This window comes from Toxotes jaculatrix, chromosome 17 (assembly GCF_017976425.1).
Source record: "Toxotes jaculatrix isolate fToxJac2 chromosome 17, fToxJac2.pri, whole genome shotgun sequence".
Classification (NCBI taxonomy): domain Eukaryota; kingdom Metazoa; phylum Chordata; class Actinopteri; family Toxotidae; genus Toxotes; species Toxotes jaculatrix.
In genome coordinates, this window is record NC_054410.1 from 18,641,910 (window position 1) to 18,665,314 (window position 23,405).

Below are 23,405 nucleotides of genomic sequence, written 5' to 3' on the forward strand. Positions count from 1 at the left end.
AGTGTCTTTACCCTGAAACCCAGCTAAACTGAGCTGTTAGAAGAAAGGTCAGGTGATCACCATTAGGACTCACTGTCTGGTGATCATCCATGTCTGTTTTAAATTTCATGGTTTCATCTGTGCAGTTCTTCTGTCTGCAGATATTTTACTGCAGACCAAAGTGTTGGACTTAGACTCAAGTCATTTGCATAGTTAAAAAGTCACTATGTTAATATTGGCAACAATATTTGCAAGGGTTTGAAACACTTGATGACAAACAACAATGTCCACACAAGTAATTATCAAACAAATCATCACACTTTAATAGACATGTTACATTTAATAGATCCATTAACCTCGGGACTAAATTCACTGAAAAAAAAAGGCTTTTCCTGCTAAAAATAATAGTGATCCTGCTGCTTTGGCTACTTCAGTTGTAACAGCAGAGACCTGTTCAAGTAACCAAATCCATTACAAATAACACAAGCAATGAAACCAAAGGGCCTAACAGTGATGGGCCTCACAGCCACCACAGCCCTGTGTGGATGTGTGCACTGTTGACAACTTGAAAAGTTTATTTCCATCCACTGAATTTGCTCGGATGGTAAAGCTTCTCCATGGTTAGTTGTTCACAAGTTTCAGTCTTAGGTCTTGTTGCTTAACTGTAGAGCCTGCTGCCTGAATGTTGCATCAGCACATGACATATTCTTCCTTCATGACTTGCTGGTGTCAGTTATAAACAGTTCAACCACATGTTCACTGCGGCTGATCTGCCAGGTCATTCTGCTCAAAGTATCTGCAGGTTTATAAAAAAAGGAAAATGAGTAGAACTGCATAGTATAGAGTTTAGCATAAAAAATTAAATCTGACTTTGAATCCAAATACAGTTATATACAATATATATTACACAGTGTGCAAGCAGTTTTGATATGTCAAATATTATGTGACCTGACCAATTTCAACTAATTGGATTCAGTGGTAGATACCTGGCAACAAGACAGATGAGCAGGTTGAGGGCAGGCAGATTCTCGTCCTCCTGACTCTCCTGTGGAATCATGAGGACAGGACAGAAACTGTCACGTCTAATATATCACATCAAGAGTCAAATTCTGACCAGTTTTGCTGTGAATAGTAATTTAAAATACAACTTTCTTTATATAAAAATGTTGCAATAATCCTGACTCATTGTGTTATTGTCTCTGGTGAGGCACTAACCCTAACCTTCAGCAGTCAGACTTAGCAAAGCAAAGATAGATATGATTTGACAAAAAGCATCAAAGTGTACACACTGGTTGTGCTACACAGAGGATGGCACTGGTAGAGTAACACAGGTTAGAGAACAGTAGTACAGTTGAGTCCTACCAGTGTGCTGCGGAGCTGGGCACATCTCCTGGCCAGCTGTCTGATGGAGGAGTGGGCTTCAGGCAGCAGAGGCTTCTCCAGGCAGGCCAATAAAGCATAGAGCCAGCGACCCTGGAAGAATTCAATTCTGTCGTCACGTTCTGTGTGCGAGCTCCAAATTTAGTCATTCTCCAATTGAGAACGAGCATAGCTTTCCACCTAATATGATCAACCAAACTCACCAACTGTGGAACAAATGGTCTCTCCTCAAACCAACTGATGAGAACTTCCAACACCATCAATACTGTGGACTAAGGAAGAAAACACACAAATCAGACCATTGAACTGGTGAAGACTGAGATACTTTTCTAAATGGGGGACGTCATTTACCTGGTTGAGTCTGCTAACGATGCTAAGGAAGGGAGGGAAGCCCACCTGAACAGAGACATGCTTTTATCAGTATATCAGTCACAGTCAGGACTCCATGGTCTAACAACTATGAGGTTCATTAAAGCAGCCTTTATCCCTTTCTCCAAACAAACACATTCATACAACCTTGCTGTAGTCCAGTGCTGGCTGTGGCTCTGTATCTGTGTCACAGGATGATGTGCCCAGATAAATGTTCTCCCCTAAACAAAACTTCTTCCAGCCCTCCTCATCGGTTAGCTTTGGCTGTGAAACACACAACACACACACACAAACATATTAAATTTACATCAAATGCTAAATCTATTTTTAATTTGGCCTCTCATCTTGATATAAGTGCATACACCCACATGAAGTGATCAGCAAGTGATTGTGATCAGACTCAGAAACTACTGAGTGAATTTTGTGACTAAGCCATCTTCTCACCATCAGCACGTTGTCATCCAGACTGTGGCTGCTCCAGTGTTTCCTGTTCTTTGTGATGCTCTGAAAGTGATCAAAGTTCCAAATTTATAAATGTGGACTCCTGCTTTTCTTTTTCATATTTGAAATCAAATCAAATCATCTCAGGTTTTTGGCAGTTCAACAAGTGATTTTAATTTTTCAGACTTTATGGACTTCAAAAAGTAAAGAAGAAAGACTTGGAAGTTGTTCTTATGTGTTTTGCTTTACCTGTCTGACATCTGAGAAGTTACTGACTTGTCGCTGCTGCCAACTGAGACTGGGGCAGAAACCCATAGGAGCAGCTTGGCAACCTGCCACCTGAAACACAAAGGACACAGTTCTTAGAATGCATAAAGGAGTAGAAGGCATTTTCATCTCACCTGATCTCATACTAGCTAACCTTATCCACCTGTCCTCACAAGCTCATTTAACACTTTAAGTAAACAGGTAGACCTTGAATTGATTTATTTATTTACTAAATAGATACTTCAGCAGATGCTGCTTGCTTCAACTTGTACCTTTAAACATTCTACCACTACCTTCATATATTTATTTTTAACATTAATATTTTTTATCCCAGCACAGCATCATAAAACATTAATATCATATTCTAACATTCATCCTTAGATAAGCTTTTGTAATAAATGCATACAAAAACAAAAAACATACACTTAAACACAAAAACAAATCCAATCATTACACAGCACTACATTTACTCACAGATACATTCACTGTTTGTTTCTTCTTCAGTTTCTTTGGGTCAATCTGTGCAACAACCACCTCTGGACATAGAGACGCCTCCAATCTGATGAAAAGGAAACACAGTATTCCAGCACATTACTGGCTCAACCGATGCTCACAAACAAATGATGCACACAATAAGTACAGACTTGTCCAAAAGTGTCGAAATCTTTCCACTTGTAACTGGCACCCGCTCTCCTCTATCCCATCTTTAATAGAACAGACTCATTGCTTTTGATTTTTAACTTATTTCATTTAATACAACAAATAAAAATAACGCTGGACAAAAACATTGGGACTAGAATATTGACCATGCTTGACAATTATTTTCTTCTTGATCAGCTCTTTTCTTTCTCTCATCTACGTTCAGTGTGGTTCACACAACAATACCAAACAGCACAGTGAGGACTCTTCTCCATTTCAGTAGGCTGGCTGACTGACTGATTCTGAGATTGAAGGCACCTGTGATACTAACACAGGACAACGGTCTGCTTGATATATCATTACAATCCACTTATTTATCACCACCTCCGTTAGAAGATCTTAGGATAGGGTAAGAAAGAATTCAGGCCTTTTCACAGTTTAATTATTTTATTCAATGGCAAACTAAAGGCATTCAGCTACGTTTGACAATAAAGCTTTTAATTTAAGCACTTTTCAGGAAGTTTCAATGAGATGTTAGGGTGCCAACACTTTTAGCCACGGTGACTGTATAATTTTACTCCAAATCACACAGAAACAAAGGGATGTTTAAGGTGAACTTACTGGACTTGTCGGAGGTATTCCTGGGGGGTTCTCGGCGGTCCATTCAGGTCCAAGTCCCCTGTACTGTCTCCAAACTCAACGGGCAAGAGCTTAGGCATTAATTCTTCCACGTCCGACTTCATTTTGTGTCCTTTGTAAGCTAATTTTTATAAAAATGTCCGAGTTTCAAAAAGTTGGCAGATAAAACCGAAGCGTCAAATCACGATAAAAACCCTCCTCTGGTGACCAAAACTTTTCCAAAGACGGTACAAATACTCACACTACGCCGCCATCTTGCTTGTTACATCGGAGACGCGTGACGTAGTCTTTGTGCGCGGCGCTGGTTGTCATGGTAATGAACGCCACACATGTTGTCCGCTTTTTCGATAAAGGTCGAAGTCCACAACACGTCCACATTTTTAGCTTGCCAAAGCATTTATCTGTCCCTAAATGTTTATTTATTTCACAGTAAAATGTAAATTGTAGATTTTTCCCCACCAGTATTAAATTCTGAGGTAAAATTAAAACCTTTGACCAGTGATTAGATAATGTTTTGTATTGCAAGCAGCTCTTTGATGTTAATAATTAGCCTCATGCTAGCCTTATATCTTATCTCATTGAGTCTTCATGACAGCAGCAGCTTAGAGGCAGTGTCCACTTGCAGGCACAACTGGCTGGAGTTATTTCTCCCCATTATGGATATTTTCTCCTGATACATTCCTTTAAAACAACAAGAATGGCTGTTTCACAGGTTTTCAGGTTGCTGTGGATTACAGGCATAGTGTTTGGGATTTTTCCTCACTTAAATCTGGGATTGTTGTCTGACTACAAGATCTGTGGAGACTCAGAGTGTGAAAGTAAGTCCTGAAGCTGCTATTTTAATTCTAGTTCATAGGATAATATATTTTGGCCTTTGCAAATTTCTAAGCTTTTATAATGATGATAAACTGTTTTTTTTTTTCATTTAATTTTATTTAATTTTTATTTAAATCACCTCTTTGTATCTGTGCCATTATCTGTGTGTGTGTGTGTGTGTGTGTGTGTGTGTGTGTGTGTGTGTGTGTGTGTGTGTGTGTGTGTGTGTGTGTGTGTGTGTGTGTGCGTGTGTGCGTGTGTGTGTGTGCGTGTGTGCGTGTGTGCATGTGTGTGTAGGCCTTATGAGCAGAGTGCAGGCCATCAGGGACCACCATGGCAAGGACTGCCGTTTCCTGAGCTTCAGGCGAGGAGACACCATCTTTGTTTACCACAAACTGACTGGAAAGAGGGAAGACCTCTGGGCAGGCACTGTATGTCTGCTATTTTCATCTGTTGTCCAGTCTGTCTCTACTGTCTGACTTTAAAGCAGAGTATAAAGAGCAACCCTCTTGTTCCACATTCCAGGTTCTAGGTTAAAGAGATTACTCTTTATTATAATACAGATAGTTTAGGCTATCAGTGATTGGCTGAGTCATGTTGAGACTGTAATTTGTAATACTACCTGATAAACACAAAGGCCCATTGCAGCACCCAATTTCATTATATCTAATAATAGAATTATCTATTATAAGAGACAGAATGAGTGAATAATTATAAACAGACATACTGATGTGCTGATCCAACATCACAGCTACTGGCTCAACTTTTATTTTACCTATCACTTTAATTATCCACTGTGAAAACCTCTGGCTAAGAACATACTACAGGACATTGTATTTCCAAGTCTCATATTAGGATCAGATAAGATAGGACATTGGGCATTCTGTGTTGTCTTGGGCATGCTGTGTGTCGCTGCAACAGTCACACACAGCTCACTGTGTGTGACTACAGTTAACATTTAACATTTAATAACACACCCAGATATCATTCCCCCCAATAAAAGCCATAATTTCATTGGGAGGAATCTCACAACTCACTACTTAGCCCATGGACCCTGAGCCTTAGCAAAAAAGTGCAGACACTGACTGATTTGTAAACAAGTATACTCCACGTGATGAGCCATTTGCAACTGAGAAAGTGAAGTACTTGTCAATACTAAGAGTTCTGGTTTTCTGATGGGTCTGTTTATAATCTCATTCTTTTTCAGCTGCATCACTCAGCCATAAACTGAACTGAAAAATGGGAATCATTATCTTTGCCTGTCTCTCCTTTCCTTTCCTTTCCTTTTCATTCCTCCTGCTGTGATTCTTCTTTTGGCTTGAATTGTGATCACACACTGTTCTATTTCCTTTCGATTTCAGATTGACAAACGGTTTGGCTATTTTCCAAAGGATGCTGTGCAAGAGGAACAGGTTTATGCAACAGTGGAGAAAGTAGTGGAAACACAGGTAAACAGGCTTTGAGTTCACTCACTCTTCAGATACAGCCTGTGAAGAAAACATACTTTCGTCTAGGTGATAGTAAATAAATAACATTTACATTTATTCTCTATGCATTTACTCTTTGCTGTCTTACAACACATAAAGAAACTGGCATTCTGTAATTTGATAACAGTTATTTAACCTTTAACCTTGTTGATGTTACAGTATATCACATAAATGCCTCATTATTAAAGAACCCAATTCTCTCTCTTCATTCAGCGATCTGATTTCTTCTGCATGGATGAGTCTGGATATCTTATTGACTCTAGTGATCTGGACAGTGATACTGATGCTAATGATCAGAAAATCAAAATTCAGGAGTCAGAATCCACCCAAACCGTCCCACACACAGATGGCACAAATACTGAAAGTCCACCAACGTCTGCAGATCCCTCTACAGACTTTCCAGTTCCAGTACAGCAAACTGATGACACAACACCAGAAGGAGATGAAAGCAAAAACGCTGGTGAAGCTGATCCCAGGCCCCCCGAGGAAGCACACGAGAATCCTGCAGCTCTGAATGAACAAGGTGGGTCTTCCTCCTCTTCCTGGCTCGGTTCTTCAGTGACAGGATGGTTAGGTCTGGGAAAAGAGGAAGAATATGGCGGTTCGGGCAAAGAAGAGAAAGAAGATGAGAGAAAGGAAACACAAGACACAACTTCTTTGACTTCATCTGTGACAGGATGGTTAGGTCTAGGAAAAGAGGAAGAGCATGGCAGTGCGGGTGAAGAAGAGAAAGAAGATGAGAGAAAAGAAACACAAGACACAACTTCTTTGACTTCATCTGTGACAGGATGGTTAGGACTAGGAAAAGAGGAAGAGCATGGCAGTTCGGGTGAAGAAGAGAAAGAAGGTGAGAGAAAGGAAACACAAGACAAAACTTCCTTAACTTCGTCTGTGACAGGATGGCTGGGGTTTGGAGGAGAGAGAGAACCTGATGATGCTGTGCAAAGTGGAGAAGGCAGTGAAGAAACTACTGATTCTTTCACTTCAACTATGACTGGGTGGCTTGGCTTTGGAGGAGAGCCCAAAACAGATTCTGTAAAAAATGAGCAGGATGGAGAAACAGAAATGGACGAAGAAAATGAGCTACAAGTAAAATTCAGGAGCAGAAGGATGTCTCTGGACCTAGAAGGTAGCCAGTTACATGAAGAAGAGAAGAAAGAGATGGGGACATTGGACTGGCTACGAAATGCCCTGTCAGATGGCAGCAAGGATAATGTCTTACCTGTCGATGCTGCATCCATGGTTGATCAAAGAGATGCTCCTCCTCAGACCAAATCAGAGGAAAAGTCCCAGGATGTAGGTGGAATGTCCTCCATGATAGATGAGGAAAGACCTGCAGAACTGGAGGCTGATGAACATCAGATCCCCAAATCAACAGGAAATGAAAGTGAGGATAATAACAGAGAGCCAGGAGAAGAGGAAATTAAAACTGTAAGTCACACTGGCCTGGATCTGACACTATCTGACGTCAATTCAGGGTCTGAGTTTGGTTCTGCAGATTTAGATTCAGACTCCACTGGACCAACTGTAGGTGAGGTGGAGGGAGATGAAAAAGGTGAGCTGCAAAGTAAGAAAACAGGACGTGGGGATGAGGAAGGGGTCGAAATTGTTTCTGCTGAAACTGGTGCTAGTGGTGATCCCGAAGGTGAGGGGAGCGATGAAGACACAGATATACTTCACCGAGATATTTCCACGACTCCGACTGATGAATCAGCAGAACAAAGTCAAGGCAGTGGTAACACAGCAGAGAGCAGCGGAACGAGTTTGCCTTTCTTATCATCAGGCACAGCGAAGGAGAGAAATGAACCAGTCCACAGTGAGGATCAAAGTTTACCTGCTCACTGTGTAAAAACTGATGCTGACATCTCAGATACACTCGCTATGACTGATGGTAACATGGAAAAGGAGACACATCGTGGTGAGTTAGGAGGGGAGGGAGGAGTTCAGCCTGTTGGTGGCAGCTCTCAAGAGTCTACTACAACAGGTGCTGAAAGTCTGTATGAAAAGGCCTCAGAGCAGGAGTCTATGTCTCCACAGGTGGAGGAGAGAGTCACAGAAGGTGAAGGTGATATAGACAAGGTAAAAGAAACAGAGAAAAATACAGAAAGCAACCTCCACCAAGTTCAAACTGAGACAGACACATTAGAATTTGAGAAAGACTTTTTGACTGAAAGTGGGTCAGAGAAAGAAACTGAAACTGGAGAGGGCGAGGAGCCAAAGGAAAAGGAGAAGCAGGAGAAGACAGAGGTAAAGCAAAGTGGAAGGCAGGATGAATCAAAGGAGGCGGAGGAGATACAGGAAGAGGAGAAACAGCAGGAAATGGAGGAGCAAAATCTAGATGAGGCAGAGGGGTTAAAGGAAAATGAGAAGAGGCAGGGAGGGAAGGATATAAAAAAAGAGGGGGAGCAGGAAGAGGTGGAGGAGTTAAAGGAAGAGAAGAGACTGGAGGAGGTAAAGGAGGTGGAGGAAATTAAGGAGGAAGGACGAGGAAAGCAGAAAGTGGAGGGGTTAAAGGAAGAGGAGAAAAGAGAGGAGGTGGAGGAGGCAAAAGAAGACAAGAATGAGGAGGTGGAGGAGTTAAAGGAAGAGAAAAGAGAGGAGGTGGAGGAGGAAAAAGAAGACAATCATGAAGAGATGGAGGAGGCAAAAGAAGAGAAGCAGGAAGAGGTGGAGGGGTTAAAGGAAGAGGAGAAAAGAGAGGAAGTGGAGGAGGAAAAAGAAGACAAGAATGAGGAGGAGGAGGAGTTAAAGGAAGAGGAGGAAAGAGAGGAAGTGGAGGAGGAAAAAGAAGACAAGCATGAGGAGATGGAGGAGCCAAAAGAAGAGAAGCAGGAAGAGGTGGAGGGGTTAAAGGAAGAGGAGAAAAGAGAGGAGGTGGTGGAGGAGGGAAAAGAAGACAAGAATGCAGAGGAGGAGTTAAAGGAAGAGGAGGAAAGAGAGGAAGTGGAGGGGGAAAAAGAAGACAGGCATGAGGAGATAAAGGGGTCAAAGGAAGAAGAGAAAAGAGAGGAGGTGGAGAAGGTAAAAGAAGAGAAGTGGGAAGAGGTGGAGGAGGCAAAAGAAGAGAAATGTGAGGAGGTGGAGCGGTTAAAGGAAGAAGAGAAGAGAGAGGTGGAGGAGGCAAAAGAAGAGAAGCGTGAAGAGCTGGAGGGCTTAAAGGAAGAGGAGAAAGCAGAGGAGGAACAAGAAGACAAGCAAGAAGAGGTGGAGGGGATAAAAGAAGGAGAGAAAAGAGAGGAGGTTGAGGAGCCCAAAGAAGAGAAGCAGGGGGAGGTGCAGGAGTTAAAGGAGAAAGAGAAAAGGGAGGTAGAGGAGGAAAAAGAAGACAAGCAGAAGCAGATAGAAGAGTTTGAGGAGGAGGGAAATCAGGAGAAACAGGAGGCGTCAGAGGAAGTAAAGAAAGAAGAGAAGAAGGAAGGTGAAGGAGAACAGGTACAGTCCTCTCACTTGGAGGTGCAGAGTGAAAAGACTCAGAATGACATTAGCAGGCCAGAGTCAGAAAGCAGTGAGAAAGAGATACAAGATGAGAACACAAAGACTGAAAAGACACAGACTGAGGAAGAGAAGAGGGAGAAGGAAAAGAAACAACAGGAGAAGGTGGAAGAGATAGAGGAAGAGAAAAAGGAGACTGAGGAAATACAGCAAGTGAATGATGTTGACAGGAGGGACAGAGAGGACGAGGAAAGCCTCAAATGTTCAAATGAGCTTTGTCCTCAAGCTACTGACGAGGAATCTGTGAGAGACAGAGATGAAAATGTCTCAGAGGATGGATCGAGTTCAGCAGATGAAGGGACAATCCAAACAGGAAATCCAAAACACCCAGTATTACCAGAGAGGACAGGAGAGAGTCAGACAATACCTACTGAGGGAACTGACAGAGACAGAATAAAACAGGAAGAAGATGGTTTGGAAGTTGATCAGATAGAAGACTCTGACCTGCCAGATTCAGGTGAGAATGGCCTCCATGGTCCTTCTGATGAAACTGAACTTGATCAGACAGATGAGAAAAGAGAAGATGGCCAATTGTATCCAGATAAGACAGAAAACACTGAGCTCTCTAATGACAAAGTGGTATCTCAGAGGGAGAGTACTAAGCCTGAAGACACTGAAACTAGCAGCAATGGGATTTCTAGTGAGAAGAAACCGGAGCAAATAGACTCTAATCATAAGACAGACACAGAGGAGGACATCAATGTCAGAAGGAATGACAACACTGATTCGCAGATGAATAATCATGATGATAATACAACTGGTCGTGAATCCCAGAGAGAGGAAAGATTGGAGCCTTCAGCTTCACCTAATGAGTCTCTTGAAAGCCAGACTGTGATATCTGAACAAACTGTGCCACATGTGTCTAAATATCCCACTGGATCTTCTCTACCATCTGATGATCACAATAAAAAAGCAGTGGAGACTGAAAATGGAGGAGCTTTTGGTGTTTTCAAAAATGCCTTTAGCTTTTTCAGCCAAACACCTGTGACTGAAACAAAGGACTCAACTGATTCTACCCTGAGTTTGGATACAGGCGAGACACCTCAGCCACAAACCTCTCTGACCCCTGAACAAGAACTGGACTCCACCATTGTCTCCAGTCAGGTTGATAATCAAGAATTGCATGCAGACTCTCCTGTCACTGTGCCCGTAGAGCAGCCACAGACTCCACCTTCCTCGGACGAAATCCAGACCTCAGCTCCATCCCATCCCCATACTCCGTCTCCGAACACAGAAACCCCCCTCCAAACAAAAACCCTCTCCAAGTACTACAAAAATCTCCTCACCTATATGAGTGTGGATGAGATGACTATATTGATGGAGCTCTTTGGGCGACACAAGCTGCAGTTTTTGGATTACATGTTGGGAAGCTCAGACACTGTGACTGTGACTGATCCTGATAATGATGAATCTATATTGTCAGATATAGAAAGGCTCCTGCATTATCACAGGGAGACAGTGATTGCTCCTAGCACGAGGCTCGCCGATGCACCACAGGAGGACAAGGAAAAGACTAGAACGGTCGTTGCACTTCAGAAATTAGAAATGCTAATTACAAGAGTGAGAAAGACTTTCAACACAGGAAACTCAGACACTAGTAAAGGAAGCCATCAAGGTATTTTTTGTTTATACTGCCTCAATGATAATGGCTGATAGTCGTGATATTTTAAGTTAATTTAATTTAATTTAATTTAATTTGATCTTCTAATTTTACTATGGTTTTGAGTTGCATTTGTCTCAATCAGAATGCATGTGTTCCCAAACACAGGTCACGTCAAAGATCAAAGAGACAAAGACTCGAGTAAGACAGGAGATCCCTCTGTAGCCCTGGATAACAACATTCAGAGAGATGAAGGGATGGATGTGGAGAGTGAGGGACAAAAGCCTGCAAAAGAGAGGGAAACCGCAGATGACAAAAGAAAACAGAGGGACAGAGGAAGTGAAGAAGAGAGTGGGCCCCCTGCATCCCGTCCTCACAATCAGCCAGGATCAACACAGCTACTGGAAGGTATGGATGTGACTCAAGTATCCCTTAATCAATATGGATTAAAAGAAAAAAGTAATTATAAACAAGGAGCGCTACTTCATCTGCTGCCTCCTCACTATTTTACATTAGTATGTTAAATATAAAAGCAATGGGTGGAATCCTAATAATATTATATATAAAGGGGGAAGCTTAAACTCTAAACTTTGTTATGTATGTCTCTGTAACTCCAGGGGAGATGAAGCAAATTCTGGATTTCATTCACTGGATGGCTAAAGAATCAACCACTCATGTCCATGCAGCCATGGAGCTCCTCCTATGGACTACTGTTCAGGTAGGAGTTATCAGCAGATATCCATCTATGGAAGCTAAATGTAAGTTAAATTATCACTAAATCTAAGCCATGGGTATAATATGCTTGTCATAAACCAATAACAGCAAACAGTGAAATACAGTTAAAGCGATAAAGGCTTGTTCAGTGAAATATTGGAATAGCAGAATATATATACACAGTGCACAGAATATATATATATATATATAACAGATTCAACAAAAGGAACAGATTTCCTTTTGTTGAGTCTACATCGGCTTTGCTGTCCACCTGCATTACACACAATGCACAGAGATATCCACTGTGTATTTGAAAGGAATGATTCATAATTGCAACAAAAAAGTAAAATAAAACTCCTCATAAAGAATATCAGGAGTATAACAGTAGTTTGGAAGAGCCTAAATCCTTTTGTACAGGCAGCTTTGGTTTCGACTTTGATTCAGAACAACCACCTAACCCTAACTGTACAAAGGGATATCTGTTCTCTAAGTGTGTACAAACTGTGGGGTCTGCTTCTTTAAGATACTGAACTTGTGTCATGTTGACCAGACTCTCCCTCTGGCATTCAGCTTTGCCTACGTCTCAGCTGTCAAGCTGGCTTGGATCCGTCAACATCACTCACATTCTTTAGTGCTGGCGACTCGTAATCTGGCAATCAACTTGCTCTATGGGCAAATTGTTTTAAATATTTGTACAGGGCTACTGGTTCTCTAGTTTCAGATGAACGAAAATGAACCCACTTCGGTGAGTACAACCTTAAGAGCACTGAGTGAATGTTACAAGTCAGATCAAGTCAGTTCTTCACCTGTGCCCTATTTCGAACAGCTTGTTATTAGCTTGTGGCCGTAACTCAAAGCAGGTGACACATGGTCATGCGCTTTTTGAAAGCAGAGGACTTTTGTATGACGGTATAATTATGTGTTCAGTTTGAGATAATTATATTAGTTCTTTGGGACGTTATAAAAAACAATATTGAGAATACTATAGTTAACTTAGTGACACCTGTTTCTCTTGGTGTCACTTTGAAAGCACTCCGACGTGCCAGTGTGGCATTTTACAATTGGTGACGTTGCGAGTGAACCATTTGCACCAGCGGGGGTGTAAAATAATCTCCCCTAACTTATAATTCCACATAACAATGTTTATATGTCGTTTTATTCTTAACATATAACATAATTTTCTGTGTGTTATTTTTTAGAACAATTATAATCTATTAGAGTCGATGCGGGGAGTTTGCTGAGAAAACCATTATTCTTTCCCCCCTACGACGTGCAGCAGGACGTGGTCTAGTCTTGAGCTTCGGTGTTGTGAATAGGATGTGAAATCGCCGCTAGCCCGGTTGACGGCTGTAGTTTCTGTTTCTAATATCGGTATAAAGAAAATTATAACCAAAATATCAACCAAATGAAATAATTAGGATATGGCGGACCATCCGGCAAGTGACCAGTTGGCCAACAAAGCGGTCGACTTCCAGGCGACGGCAGAGGCTTACTACAGTATCGCCGTGGAGAAAGTGAAGGATGTACGTTATGTGGCAGGTTTCGTTAGCATTTCCTAACTAGCATTCACAGCTGAACTAACGTAACGGGCTGTCATGTACTCGAAAACAGCCCAGTAGCTTAGTAGCTACGTCTTGTAATTATGCACCCCTCTTTTTTGACTTCATATGTGTCCTACCAAGGCCGCTAACCAGCTGTCAATACTATTTTAACATTTTATTTTGATATTTCAAATATGTCAAAATAGTTAACAGAGTTAGCTTGTGATTGTCAACTAGCTAATTGATAGTAACGTGGATTTCTCCATTCAGTTGTTTCGAAATCTCTTTGCTAAAAGATGGCAGGTGTTTGTTTATTTCCTCTGTCGCAGATAAATACGATACTAAAATTTCACTACAATTTTACAGTTTTACGACAGCTAGTAAACTGTCAGGGCTGTAACAACACAGTGTATTAACAGACGTGTTCATCTAGTTGGCGGCCAATGTTAAGTACATTTACAACTACTGGAAAATGAAATGAGAAAATGATTTCGGATCTCATAAAATTTTAAGAAGCATAACCCAACGCTAATGAAGCTAGAGCTATTATAGATGTGTCTAATGGCAAACTTTGTCTGCTCTGACTGCCAAGTGAAGATAAGCTGCATAAATCCAACTCTGATGCTTAAAGTATTCATTGAAAAAGAGATTTAAACTTTAGAGTAATGCTTTTTTTCAGAAGTACTGAGTATAAATAGTTTGCAGTGTAGTCATGCAATGGTAAAACACTGATCCTAATGTCCACAATGAATATGCCTCTGTGTACAGAGTTTAAAATGAGTAGGCCAAGTTAATCACATGTTGTCCCCAAACTAAAAAGAAGTCCACATCATCTCATTTTAAAAATGCTCATTGAAACCAGCTCCTGTAATAACGCTTCTCTTGTCTTTGTTCAGGTTGTATCATCGCTGCCTGATGACATCAGACCCGGGCCAGACCTGTACGGGGTGCCATGGGAACCAGTCATCATCTCCAGTCTGGTGGGGCTGGTGACAGTGTTGTTGTTCACCTGTCGATGTTATAGCTCTGTGAGTACACATCGACATCACAAAGATTTTATATGTTTACAGTTATTTTATGGTGACACTGTTAGTTCAAACCCAAAAAGGCCACACTTGTTCCTTTGGCAATCAGCCCATATGTCAACCTATCGATCCCCTTAATGACCTCTTGTTCATCATTATTTTCCTCTTATTTCTTAACAGGTCAAAAGCAGAATGTACCGAAGTAAGTTCTTATTACTTGTTGGTTGATATCACATTCTTATGACTTGAAAGAAATAAAACTAATACATTACTTATGCCTGCTGATTAAACCTGTCTGCCAATTTAACCTCTCACTGACCACTGCATAAATTAGTAAGAAAAATAATCAGAATTTGTTTATAAGCTTTGCCTTTCCTATTTTTCAGGTAAAGAGCGGTGGATGGCTGAACAGGTTGCACAGTTGCTGGATGAGAAGTGTAAAGTCCTCGAGTCTCTCAGCAAATGTCAACAAGAGGTTGGTTCTGATGCCAATGCTGACTAACTGCTGGCTGGAGATAGGACCTGTCTCACATACAACACTGGATCTTTACAGCTGTGACCAGATATCTCTGTGTTTTGATTCCCATGGATTAAAAATGTGTGTCTTAGAAGAAGGAGAGTCTAATTCATGTTGTGTGTGATGTGAGGAAAAACAGGAACTCTTTACAAATTAACAGCGCATATTTACGAACATTATTTGAAATCCTGAAGAAATCCACATTTTGTTGTGATCATGACAACATTTAATCTGTTATTAATTAATATATATTTCTTAATTATGTGCCATTTGTAGTATGATGACCTGGAGGACTCACTGAGGGACAGTGGTGTCTTGGCCCAAACTCAAAGGACAGAACATCTGGAGGTAAGGCAGTTAGAAACAAAACTTAAAGGGCAGTTAAGAAACATGGAAAAACATCATGTAGCAGTGGGAAATTAATTTATTATCTTTTTGTACAAAAACTAAGGAGCAGGCACTGGGATCTCTGCCCAAAGTAAATGAAGCTTGGCAAACACCTTCAATGGACCTTCAGTTTCTGTTAGATTTTTATATCGTCTGATCTGGACAGCACACACACCTAGTCATCTAGTAGATGTAACACACACAGTTCTTGTGTTTGGTATTGTGTACAAATATATAAGCCTATGCTATAAGCCACCATGATCAGGACAGATGCATATGGAAAAGTTGTAGTTTGTTTTGAAAATTTGTTCAAACTGTTAATAGGTTCTAACTTTTTTCTTCAGCACTTCATTTGTGTGTGGCTCTTTTTTTGTTCTTCTAGCTCATAATCCAAATCCAAACTGCTTAGCTACAGAGCTCTGCATACGAATAGTTTCTATTTGATTGTTGCTCATTAAATGTAACTTAAGTCAGTAATATTTGTAATCCTTGAAATATTTTAAACAGGCCTCCTAACACTACAGCAAATTATAATAGATATTATTGTACATGTATTTTTGCTGATAGTATAGACAGAAGATGCTCTCTTTTCTTGCTCCTACAGGTCAAAGCCAGACAGCTGGAACTTGCTAAAACAGAGCTGGAGAGGGATCTTGAACAACTGAAGGATCAACTGGACCAGCAGAGTGAGCACAGGATAGAGCAAGAAAGGAGGGTAGGAGCACACACACTATTATAAATAATACAAAACTATGAAAGTCTAGTGAACTGTGTTAACTGAGAATCGGTTGCATAGTGTGGTATTGATCAAGAGGATTATTTGTTTATCTCTCCAGATAGCTCTGCTTGAAGAGAGCATGAAAACATTTGAAGACGAAACAAAAGACCTCCAGTCACAGGAAGTGCAGGTGCAGCCACCATTACCCTCCTGCTTTCTGTCCTTGCTTCTCCTCTTTTTGTCTTCATGTTCCTGCCCTTTCCCATTTGCTGCTTCCTCGTTTCCCCTTTTGCTGTGTCTCTGTGTGTTTCATGTGACGTTACATCTGTATGTCTGTCCATCTTTAGGCACAGACTACTCTGAAAGTGTACAATATGAACAGTGATAGACTACAGAGGAACCTGGAAACAGCTGGAGAGGAGAATACACTGCTGCAGGAGAGCAACACTCAGGTAGGATGCTGTACACCCACACCCACATGGACGCTCACACAGAGACACACAGTATAACTGTGTATGGTAAAGAGTGGGGTTTTACATTCGTCGTTTTGCATCGTGTGCTACATTTGTGGATTTCTATGTGAGATCGGAGATGTTAGAAATAATAACTATCCTTGACATATTTTGTATCTTTGTCCCTCTCCCGTTTATCTTCCCCCTTGTTCCTTGCACCATCCTTTCATCCTTCTGTCGGCTTCTTTCTCTCTGCAGTTGAGGCAGCAGGTGGAGGGATGGGCAGAAAGGGTGAGTGAGCTGGAGGCGGAGATGAGGAGGTGTGAGGTCGCCTACAGCGCGATGCAGCAGGATGTGGCCAATAAGGATGAGCGTATCATGGTATGGTTGGTTCTTGCATTAATTCTAGTTTACAGTAGTTAGTTGCTGGATGTTGTCCTTGAATTTTCTAATTAAAACTGGGTTTCAAACAATAGGCGTATCTTGATAGCTACTACAGAAGAGGACTGCAAACTGCCTTAAAAGATAGTAACCGTGGTTAAAGGACTCAGTTACATTACTTGATATGATTCATTTTATGAGAAAGATGGTTGACACTAAATATTTTTGTGCTCCCAGTCCTTGACCGACCGTCTGCTGAGGATGAAAGCTTGGGACTCAGACCTAGAGGAAAAGGAAGGTGATGAAGGAGCAGAGAAGGAGACGTCCAATGGGTCACCAGGAAAAGAAGAGGAGAATGGAAAAGGGGACATAACGGACACACCAGGCCATTTCCAGAAAGTCCAGAAACTCATTTACGCTGCTAAGGTATGTGGAACAAACACACTGCATTTGTTGTAGTGCTGGTTGATAAGAATGTTTAATATTGGACAAAACTTTAAGCAACGTTAGGAAGCTTCCTATAAAAATTTACTCTACACCTGCTAATATTGTACTTGTGTGCAGCTGAATGCAGACCTCAAGTCAGTAGATGAAGACAAGGACAGGGTATTTGCCAAACTGAATGATGAAGTCAAAGCTAAAGAAGATCTGCAAGGTGAGTCAACTTAACTCTGATGTCTGTCTTACGAAGGTTGTCATTAAGTGTCTGATACAGAACAAGGCAAACAAAGCATAGGGTGAACTCTGGTTGCAATAAACAACTATTCTTAGAGGTTAAATACAGTCATATATGAGTTTAGAGACTATATATTATCGCTGATGGTAGATTTGTTACATCTGTGTGCTACTGTGTGTTCATATTTGTTTTCCCCTTTAGAGAGCATTAAGGAGCTGGAGAATGAGAAACTATCTCTGCAGTCAAGTGCTGAGCACTACTCAGATCAGGTAGCTGACCTCAACTATGTATTAGAGTGATATTGTGTCATAAAGGTGTTCATTTGCATTTGAATTAATATTCTGTATTCATGCGCCCAGGTCCAACGATTACAACAGAAACTCCAGATTATGACCGAAATGTACCAGGAGAATGAGCTCAAGCTGCACAGGTACGGATAAAGACACGTGAATGGATAGGTTTGAGTCTAGCTATAGCAGTCGAATCATTCGGAAAACGTAATTAGGATGCTGATGAGTGTGTGTTTGCAGACTGCTGACAGTGGAGGAGAAGGAGCGCCTGCAGAAAGAAGAGAAGTTAAATAAAGCGGACAAAAACATTGCAATGGCCATGGAAGAACTCAACAACTACAGGTAGCTGCTTCTGCCAGCTATTGCCAAACACATTAACAGCCTCCCATCCACACACACATGTCTCACTTTTACATCATTGTGTGTCTTCAGACAACGAGCAGAAGAGATGGAGGAAGAGCTGGAGAAAACCAAACAGTCGTACCAGACTCAAATATCAGCGCGTGAGAAGAAGGCTCACAGTAACTGGGTTAGTTAAACTCCCCCTTAAATCATCCTACAAGTTTGGGACAATCAGAGACTCAGATGTGTGTTTCCACATTTCTAGGTCCCTGCAGCTCACAGACATAATGAGATGTTGTATCTTTGGACACAAACTTGTTTTTCGTCACTGTCTCTTAATCTATAATGTTGTGAGAGCTGTATTCAAATTAGTATGGACATATGTCATGTCATGTAACTGATCTTGGATTGATCTCCTAGCTCGCAGCCCGAGCAGCAGACAGAGAGCTCTCAGACATCAGGAGAGAGAACGCCCTCCTCAGACAGAAGTGAGCATAAGTTAAAACCTATTTATGTTTGTGAATTGCAAAAATTTGCTGTATTCTAATATCTTTTCATTTGTCTTTTAAATTGACCTTTTATGTATTTGCATATTCAGGTCTCAAAAATGTTTGTCATGTGTTAACTTTAGGTGTGTTTGTTTACAGGCTGACAGACACACAATTTAAACTAGACGCCCTTGACAAAGATCCATTTGCCTTGGACAGTCTGGCTAGACCATTGCCTTTCAGAGGTGAATACACACACACACACACACATTCACTCACCGGTTACCTCTAGGCCCTGGGAGCAGTTGGCCACAAATTTCCTTGACTCTTCAAACTCTCTTTTACCTCCAGCTGAAAGGTCACCGTATGGTCCCTCTCCTCTGGGTCGACCAGCATCTGAAACCAGAGCTTTTCTGTCTCCCCCTACATTAATGGATGGTCCGCCTGCTAGATTGTCTCCTAGAGGTATACACACACGCAAACACACGTACACAGGCACAGAAAATCATACATACAAATATGCAATCACCAGGTCACGTCTAGTATCTCCTGATCTCAGTAGCTGTGATTTGAGGTATTTCAAATAATAACTAGGTTTTGTTGATTAAAAAAACAACAACAACAGCTTTCATCTTGTTTTCCGTACAGTACCTTTACTACTTCAGTCTCACTAAGTCATTACAATAAACACACGCAGCATGTTGGAGATAGTGAGCTGGCTGTAGCATGTAGATGCTGAAGCATCTGTAGTAGCATGGTGTGTATGTTGGCATGCTGTTGGCACTTTGCAGAGTCCATGGGGAAAAGTCCATGGAGTATATGACAGTGATGTGTCTTTGATCTTCTCAGTTCATTGTGATTGACATGATGCTCTCATCCTTTCTCTCTTGAACTCAAACGCATTCTGGCCTAATTGTCTTCACTGTCTCATATTTTTTGTTTGGGTCCTATTGGTTCTCTTCCCTCTTTGTCTCCTTTTTTCCTTCTCTGTCTGTCCCTCTCTTTCTTTCTTTCATGCTCATCAACATCTTCAATCATCTCTGCTCTCTTCCCTCTTTGCCCTGTGCTGTCTGTCTTTCCTCTGGTCCTTTCATCCACAGTGTGTCGTGGTCCCGTGGAGCCCCCAGGTGGCCAAGGGGAGATGGAGCGGAGTGGAGGTCCTCATTCAGACAGCGGCTCAATCTCCCCTACATGGGAGAGAGATCGGAGGGGACCTATGCCAGGACCTCCAGGGCCCCCAGGGCCCTCTGGGCCCCTAGGGCCTCCAGGTATGTGTGCAGAATTTAGAAAAAGAAAGACAGATTTTTGATTCAGATTTACATTGTATTTCACAAACAGAAGTGAGTATATTTCCTGATTTTGATCCAAAAGTAAGCAGGTAAGTGATCAAGAGTTTGAACTGCTTGAAGATGATCCCGTGTCAGGGGGAAAAGTCTAGTTCTTTGAAGGTGAGCTAAATAAAAAGTGCACAGTCCTGACAGTGCTATCCTTAAGTTGTGACTGCAAAGATGGAAATAAAATAACTGTTGTGTATCATAACGAGAATCAGCCTTTAGCCTGCAGCGAGGAACATTTGTTTTGTAAGTCTTTACTTTCAGGGGGAGATATTCGAATATGGCACTGCTGAATTTGCGTTCTGTTATAAACTGTTCATTGATAAATTGACACAGTATTTATGCTTATGTTTGAATGCACCATTTGCACTGTGATTTTTTTTATTGAGACCCAATATGTCATGTATGTTCGTAAGGCGTTGTTGTACTGTATCTGCACAGTGTTTTAGGGACTGGAGAAATTCTGACTTGCTTCAGTCAATGCACAGGTGTAACTAATAACATTAATTATTACTCTGTTGCCATGAGGGTGAGCCAGCATGCACAGTACTACATGAGAAGCTAAAATGGAATGCAGCCACCATTAAAGTTATTAGTTGCACCTGCCTTTGGCCAGCAGTCAAGTCATTTAGTGTGCATGTGAACGCTAAATGCATGCTAACACAGTGCATGTGGATTGTGTTTAATGCATTTTGAGTTTTGACGTTAGAAACTGCAGATGACTGTGAAGTTCTGTGATAAAGGTGTATGAGATCATTGATCACATGACCCTGAAAGGGAAAGTCCACCTGATTGAAACAACTGAGTGTTGCGTTTACTTTTGAGGGTAAATACAACAAAATTTAGTTCACTTTTTTAAAAAAGCTTTTTAAGGTTCTTTGTCCATCCAGCTTCAGACACTGGTATACTCCAGTAACCAAAGAGCTGTTCATATGATATTGATAAATCCTCATATATATTCTTTCTCTCTCACTATGTGTCTCTCTCTTAGGTTATATGTTTCCAGAACCAGGAGGTCCCATGTACAGGAGACCTCCACCTCCTCCAGGAGCTCTTTTGCCTCTTCCTGGCTCCCTCCCACCTGGCCCTCCTCTTCCCCATCCTAGGGGTTTCCCTTCTGCTGGTCCGCTAGGTCCTCCCCACCCTGCAGACATGGCAGGTGAGTCACAGCAATCTGCACAGCAGCTCATCATTGCTTCATTATGTTCCCATCTGTAACTTTTGGACTGCACATTGTTGTCTGTCCAAACGTATTTACTTTCTCTTTGACACATTTAAATATAAAAGCTGAATGGAGGCTTGAGGAGATCTACACGTGTATTTGAATGCAGATCAGAGTCCAAACTACTTCTAAATGTGTTTATCAATGCAGATGGCCCATACAGAGAAAACAGCCTTGGGCCTGGTGAGCAGGAACACACAGAGGTAAGAGACATACATGTGAGGAAGACGCATATTATGAGTGTGGATCTAACTGTCCTGCCGTTTGTTCAACTATGTCCCCAAGTTTCACATTAGATGAGTCCTTATTTACTAAATTATTGGTTAATTTGTAAAACTCCTGCAGCGGCTCCCATTAAAGTATACAGATACACAGATCTATACATGAATAAGAATGCTGTGTTACCTGACAATGGATCCTCTATAATCTTCATCATCAGTCTGGGCCTGGTGATCGAAGGACTTCCCCTGAAGCAGATCCAAGGATGGGGGGCCCACCCCCTCCTGGACCCCCAATGGGCCCCATGGACGGTCCATTTCCTCGTAGACCTCCCTATGGACCCCCACCTCCTGATTTCTATCCTCCCAGGGGACCCGGGGGCCCTCCCATGATGCCTAGTAAGCAGCCGCAGCCATCTTCACAGCACATACTGTCTTATCTCCAGGTGTCATTAGTCTAAACTTAACTCTGTGTTTCCTGCTTTGCTTCCAGTGTGGGCCCCTCCACCTCCAGGGGTGATGTTCCCTCCTCGTTTCCCTCCTGGTGGACCTCCTCTTCCTCCAGGTCCTCATCCTCACTATGCTCCCCCCATGCGACCCCTTCCACCCGACAGCCTCCCACCTCCTTCCATGGGTCCTCCTCCTCAGCAGTCCCTCCAGTCCCCACCGAACAGTCAGTCGTCACCAGAGGAGCACAGACCCTCACCTGAAGACGCCATTTGATCCTGATGAAGTTTCTCCTTGAGCTGTGAGATTTCTGGTTAAAACTCAGTGGCATGGTGGATGGATGACAGGCAGGTTGAAGTTTTCCTCTCTTTCATCGTCTGTCACATGTATTTATTATCCAGGAACACACATTGAATGAATAGTGTTAGAAGACAGGAAACATCAGCCTTCATTCGCCTCTTATGTTGCTGTCTGTTCCCTTCGTCTCTTTCTCCTCCAGTCACATCCTTTTTTCTCTCTTTCTTCTGGCTTCTTTCTCTTTGCTATTCCCGCTCTCTGCCCCATCATCATCCAGCTTCATTTCCTGTGAGGTAGTTCCTGTTGTTGTGGAGTCATGGTGACAGCATTTAGGCTCAGCTGTGTAATTTCACAGGCAGCCTAATCTGTACGTGTGTGTATGGGGGAGTGTTGCCACATGAACCAGAAACAGTTGCTTGTGAGCTTAAAAATGCCAGAAAGGATTTTAATGTGAGTTAGGTTGAAACGTGTGCATGCTGAAATGCTGTATGTGGCAGAGAATGAAATGTTTTACCCGATGGCACAGAAAGAGAAATCTAAATGATCATGAGCTGCCAGGGGGCGAAATGCGTCTTTATTGGCCTAATGCGGTTTATTTTATTATACCAACACTTCTGCCATTGTCACCATAATTTAGCCATTTAGCATCCATGCTGTTATTGACCTGGATTCAGATCGCACCAGGTCCTTTTTCCTTTGTGACTGAACTGAGTCTATCTTAAACTCCCCTAAATATTAACCAGAGGTAAAATAAGACAGTTTCCTTGAAATGCAATTAAATGCACAACTTGATCTCACTGACTTCCCTGTGGGATGTGGAGGATTCGGATAAAGCAGATAAACCGTGCTTTTGATCTTGTTACAGTGGCTTATATATGGCCCATGCTTGAAAAAAGTGGCTTATCGAAGACACTTGCGTTTTTCACTTGTGAGGTGTGTCTCGTCCTGACAGTCACAGATTGGTGAATTGGACTGACTGGCAGAGAGCTGACCTTCACAGCCAGAGAGATAACACCCATGTGAATTTTGTAAAAAGTGATTATTAATAGATGAATAAAGACTTGTCAAATTGTCATCGACTCCATATTTTACTATTTATTAATATTTCAGTTTATCTTGCTTGGAATTGAACTGCTAAGAAAAGATTGGATTTTAATTGCAAATCAGCTTTTGAATGGTAGTGTTTTATACAGTACCGTGCATAGACATGCTATGCAATTAATCTGTTTAATTAGTAACTGCAAAGC

At 41.7% G+C, this 23,405-nt stretch overlaps 2 protein-coding genes across 4 annotated transcripts; one reads left to right on the forward strand and one right to left on the reverse strand.

Moving 5' to 3' along the window:
• Positions 1-284: 284 nt before the first annotated feature.
• gemin2 (gem (nuclear organelle) associated protein 2) lies at positions 285-3,973 on the reverse strand. Its single transcript, XM_041060873.1, has 10 exons — positions 3,697-3,973; positions 2,911-2,995; positions 2,419-2,508; positions 2,173-2,232; positions 1,876-1,992; positions 1,711-1,755; positions 1,563-1,631; positions 1,342-1,452; positions 966-1,024; positions 285-775 (listed from the first exon to the last, which is right to left on the reverse strand). The coding sequence occupies exons 1-10, from the start codon at positions 3,816-3,818 to the stop codon at positions 736-738; spliced, it is 798 nt and encodes a 265-aa protein (XP_040916807.1). The 5' UTR covers positions 3,819-3,973; the 3' UTR covers positions 285-735.
• Positions 3,974-4,335: 362 nt separating this feature from the next.
• ctage5 (CTAGE family, member 5) lies at positions 4,336-23,231 on the forward strand. Of its 3 annotated transcripts, none has more exons than XM_041060729.1 (28): positions 4,336-4,532; positions 4,828-4,961; positions 5,892-5,978; positions 6,231-7,935; positions 11,278-11,517; positions 11,727-11,827; positions 14,261-14,392; positions 14,570-14,591; positions 14,776-14,864; positions 15,183-15,254; positions 15,898-16,008; positions 16,130-16,201; positions 16,359-16,463; positions 16,722-16,844; positions 17,082-17,270; positions 17,409-17,499; positions 17,722-17,789; positions 17,880-17,950; positions 18,051-18,152; positions 18,243-18,339; positions 18,573-18,640; positions 18,800-18,885; positions 18,992-19,105; positions 19,741-19,908; positions 20,966-21,133; positions 21,347-21,399; positions 21,636-21,813; positions 21,908-23,231. In XM_041060729.1, the coding sequence occupies exons 1-28, from the start codon at positions 4,412-4,414 to the stop codon at positions 22,135-22,137; spliced, it is 4,797 nt and encodes a 1,598-aa protein (XP_040916663.1). In that variant the 5' UTR covers positions 4,336-4,411; the 3' UTR covers positions 22,138-23,231. The 3 variants fall into 3 exon arrangements, with proteins under 3 accessions (XP_040916663.1, XP_040916664.1, XP_040916665.1); XM_041060730.1 differs by having other exon boundaries at positions 4,342-4,532; positions 6,231-6,540; XM_041060731.1 differs by lacking the exons at positions 4,336-4,532; positions 4,828-4,961; positions 5,892-5,978; ... (1 more) ...; positions 11,278-11,517; positions 11,727-11,827 and adding an exon at positions 13,135-13,346.
• Positions 23,232-23,405: the final 174 nt, after the last annotated feature.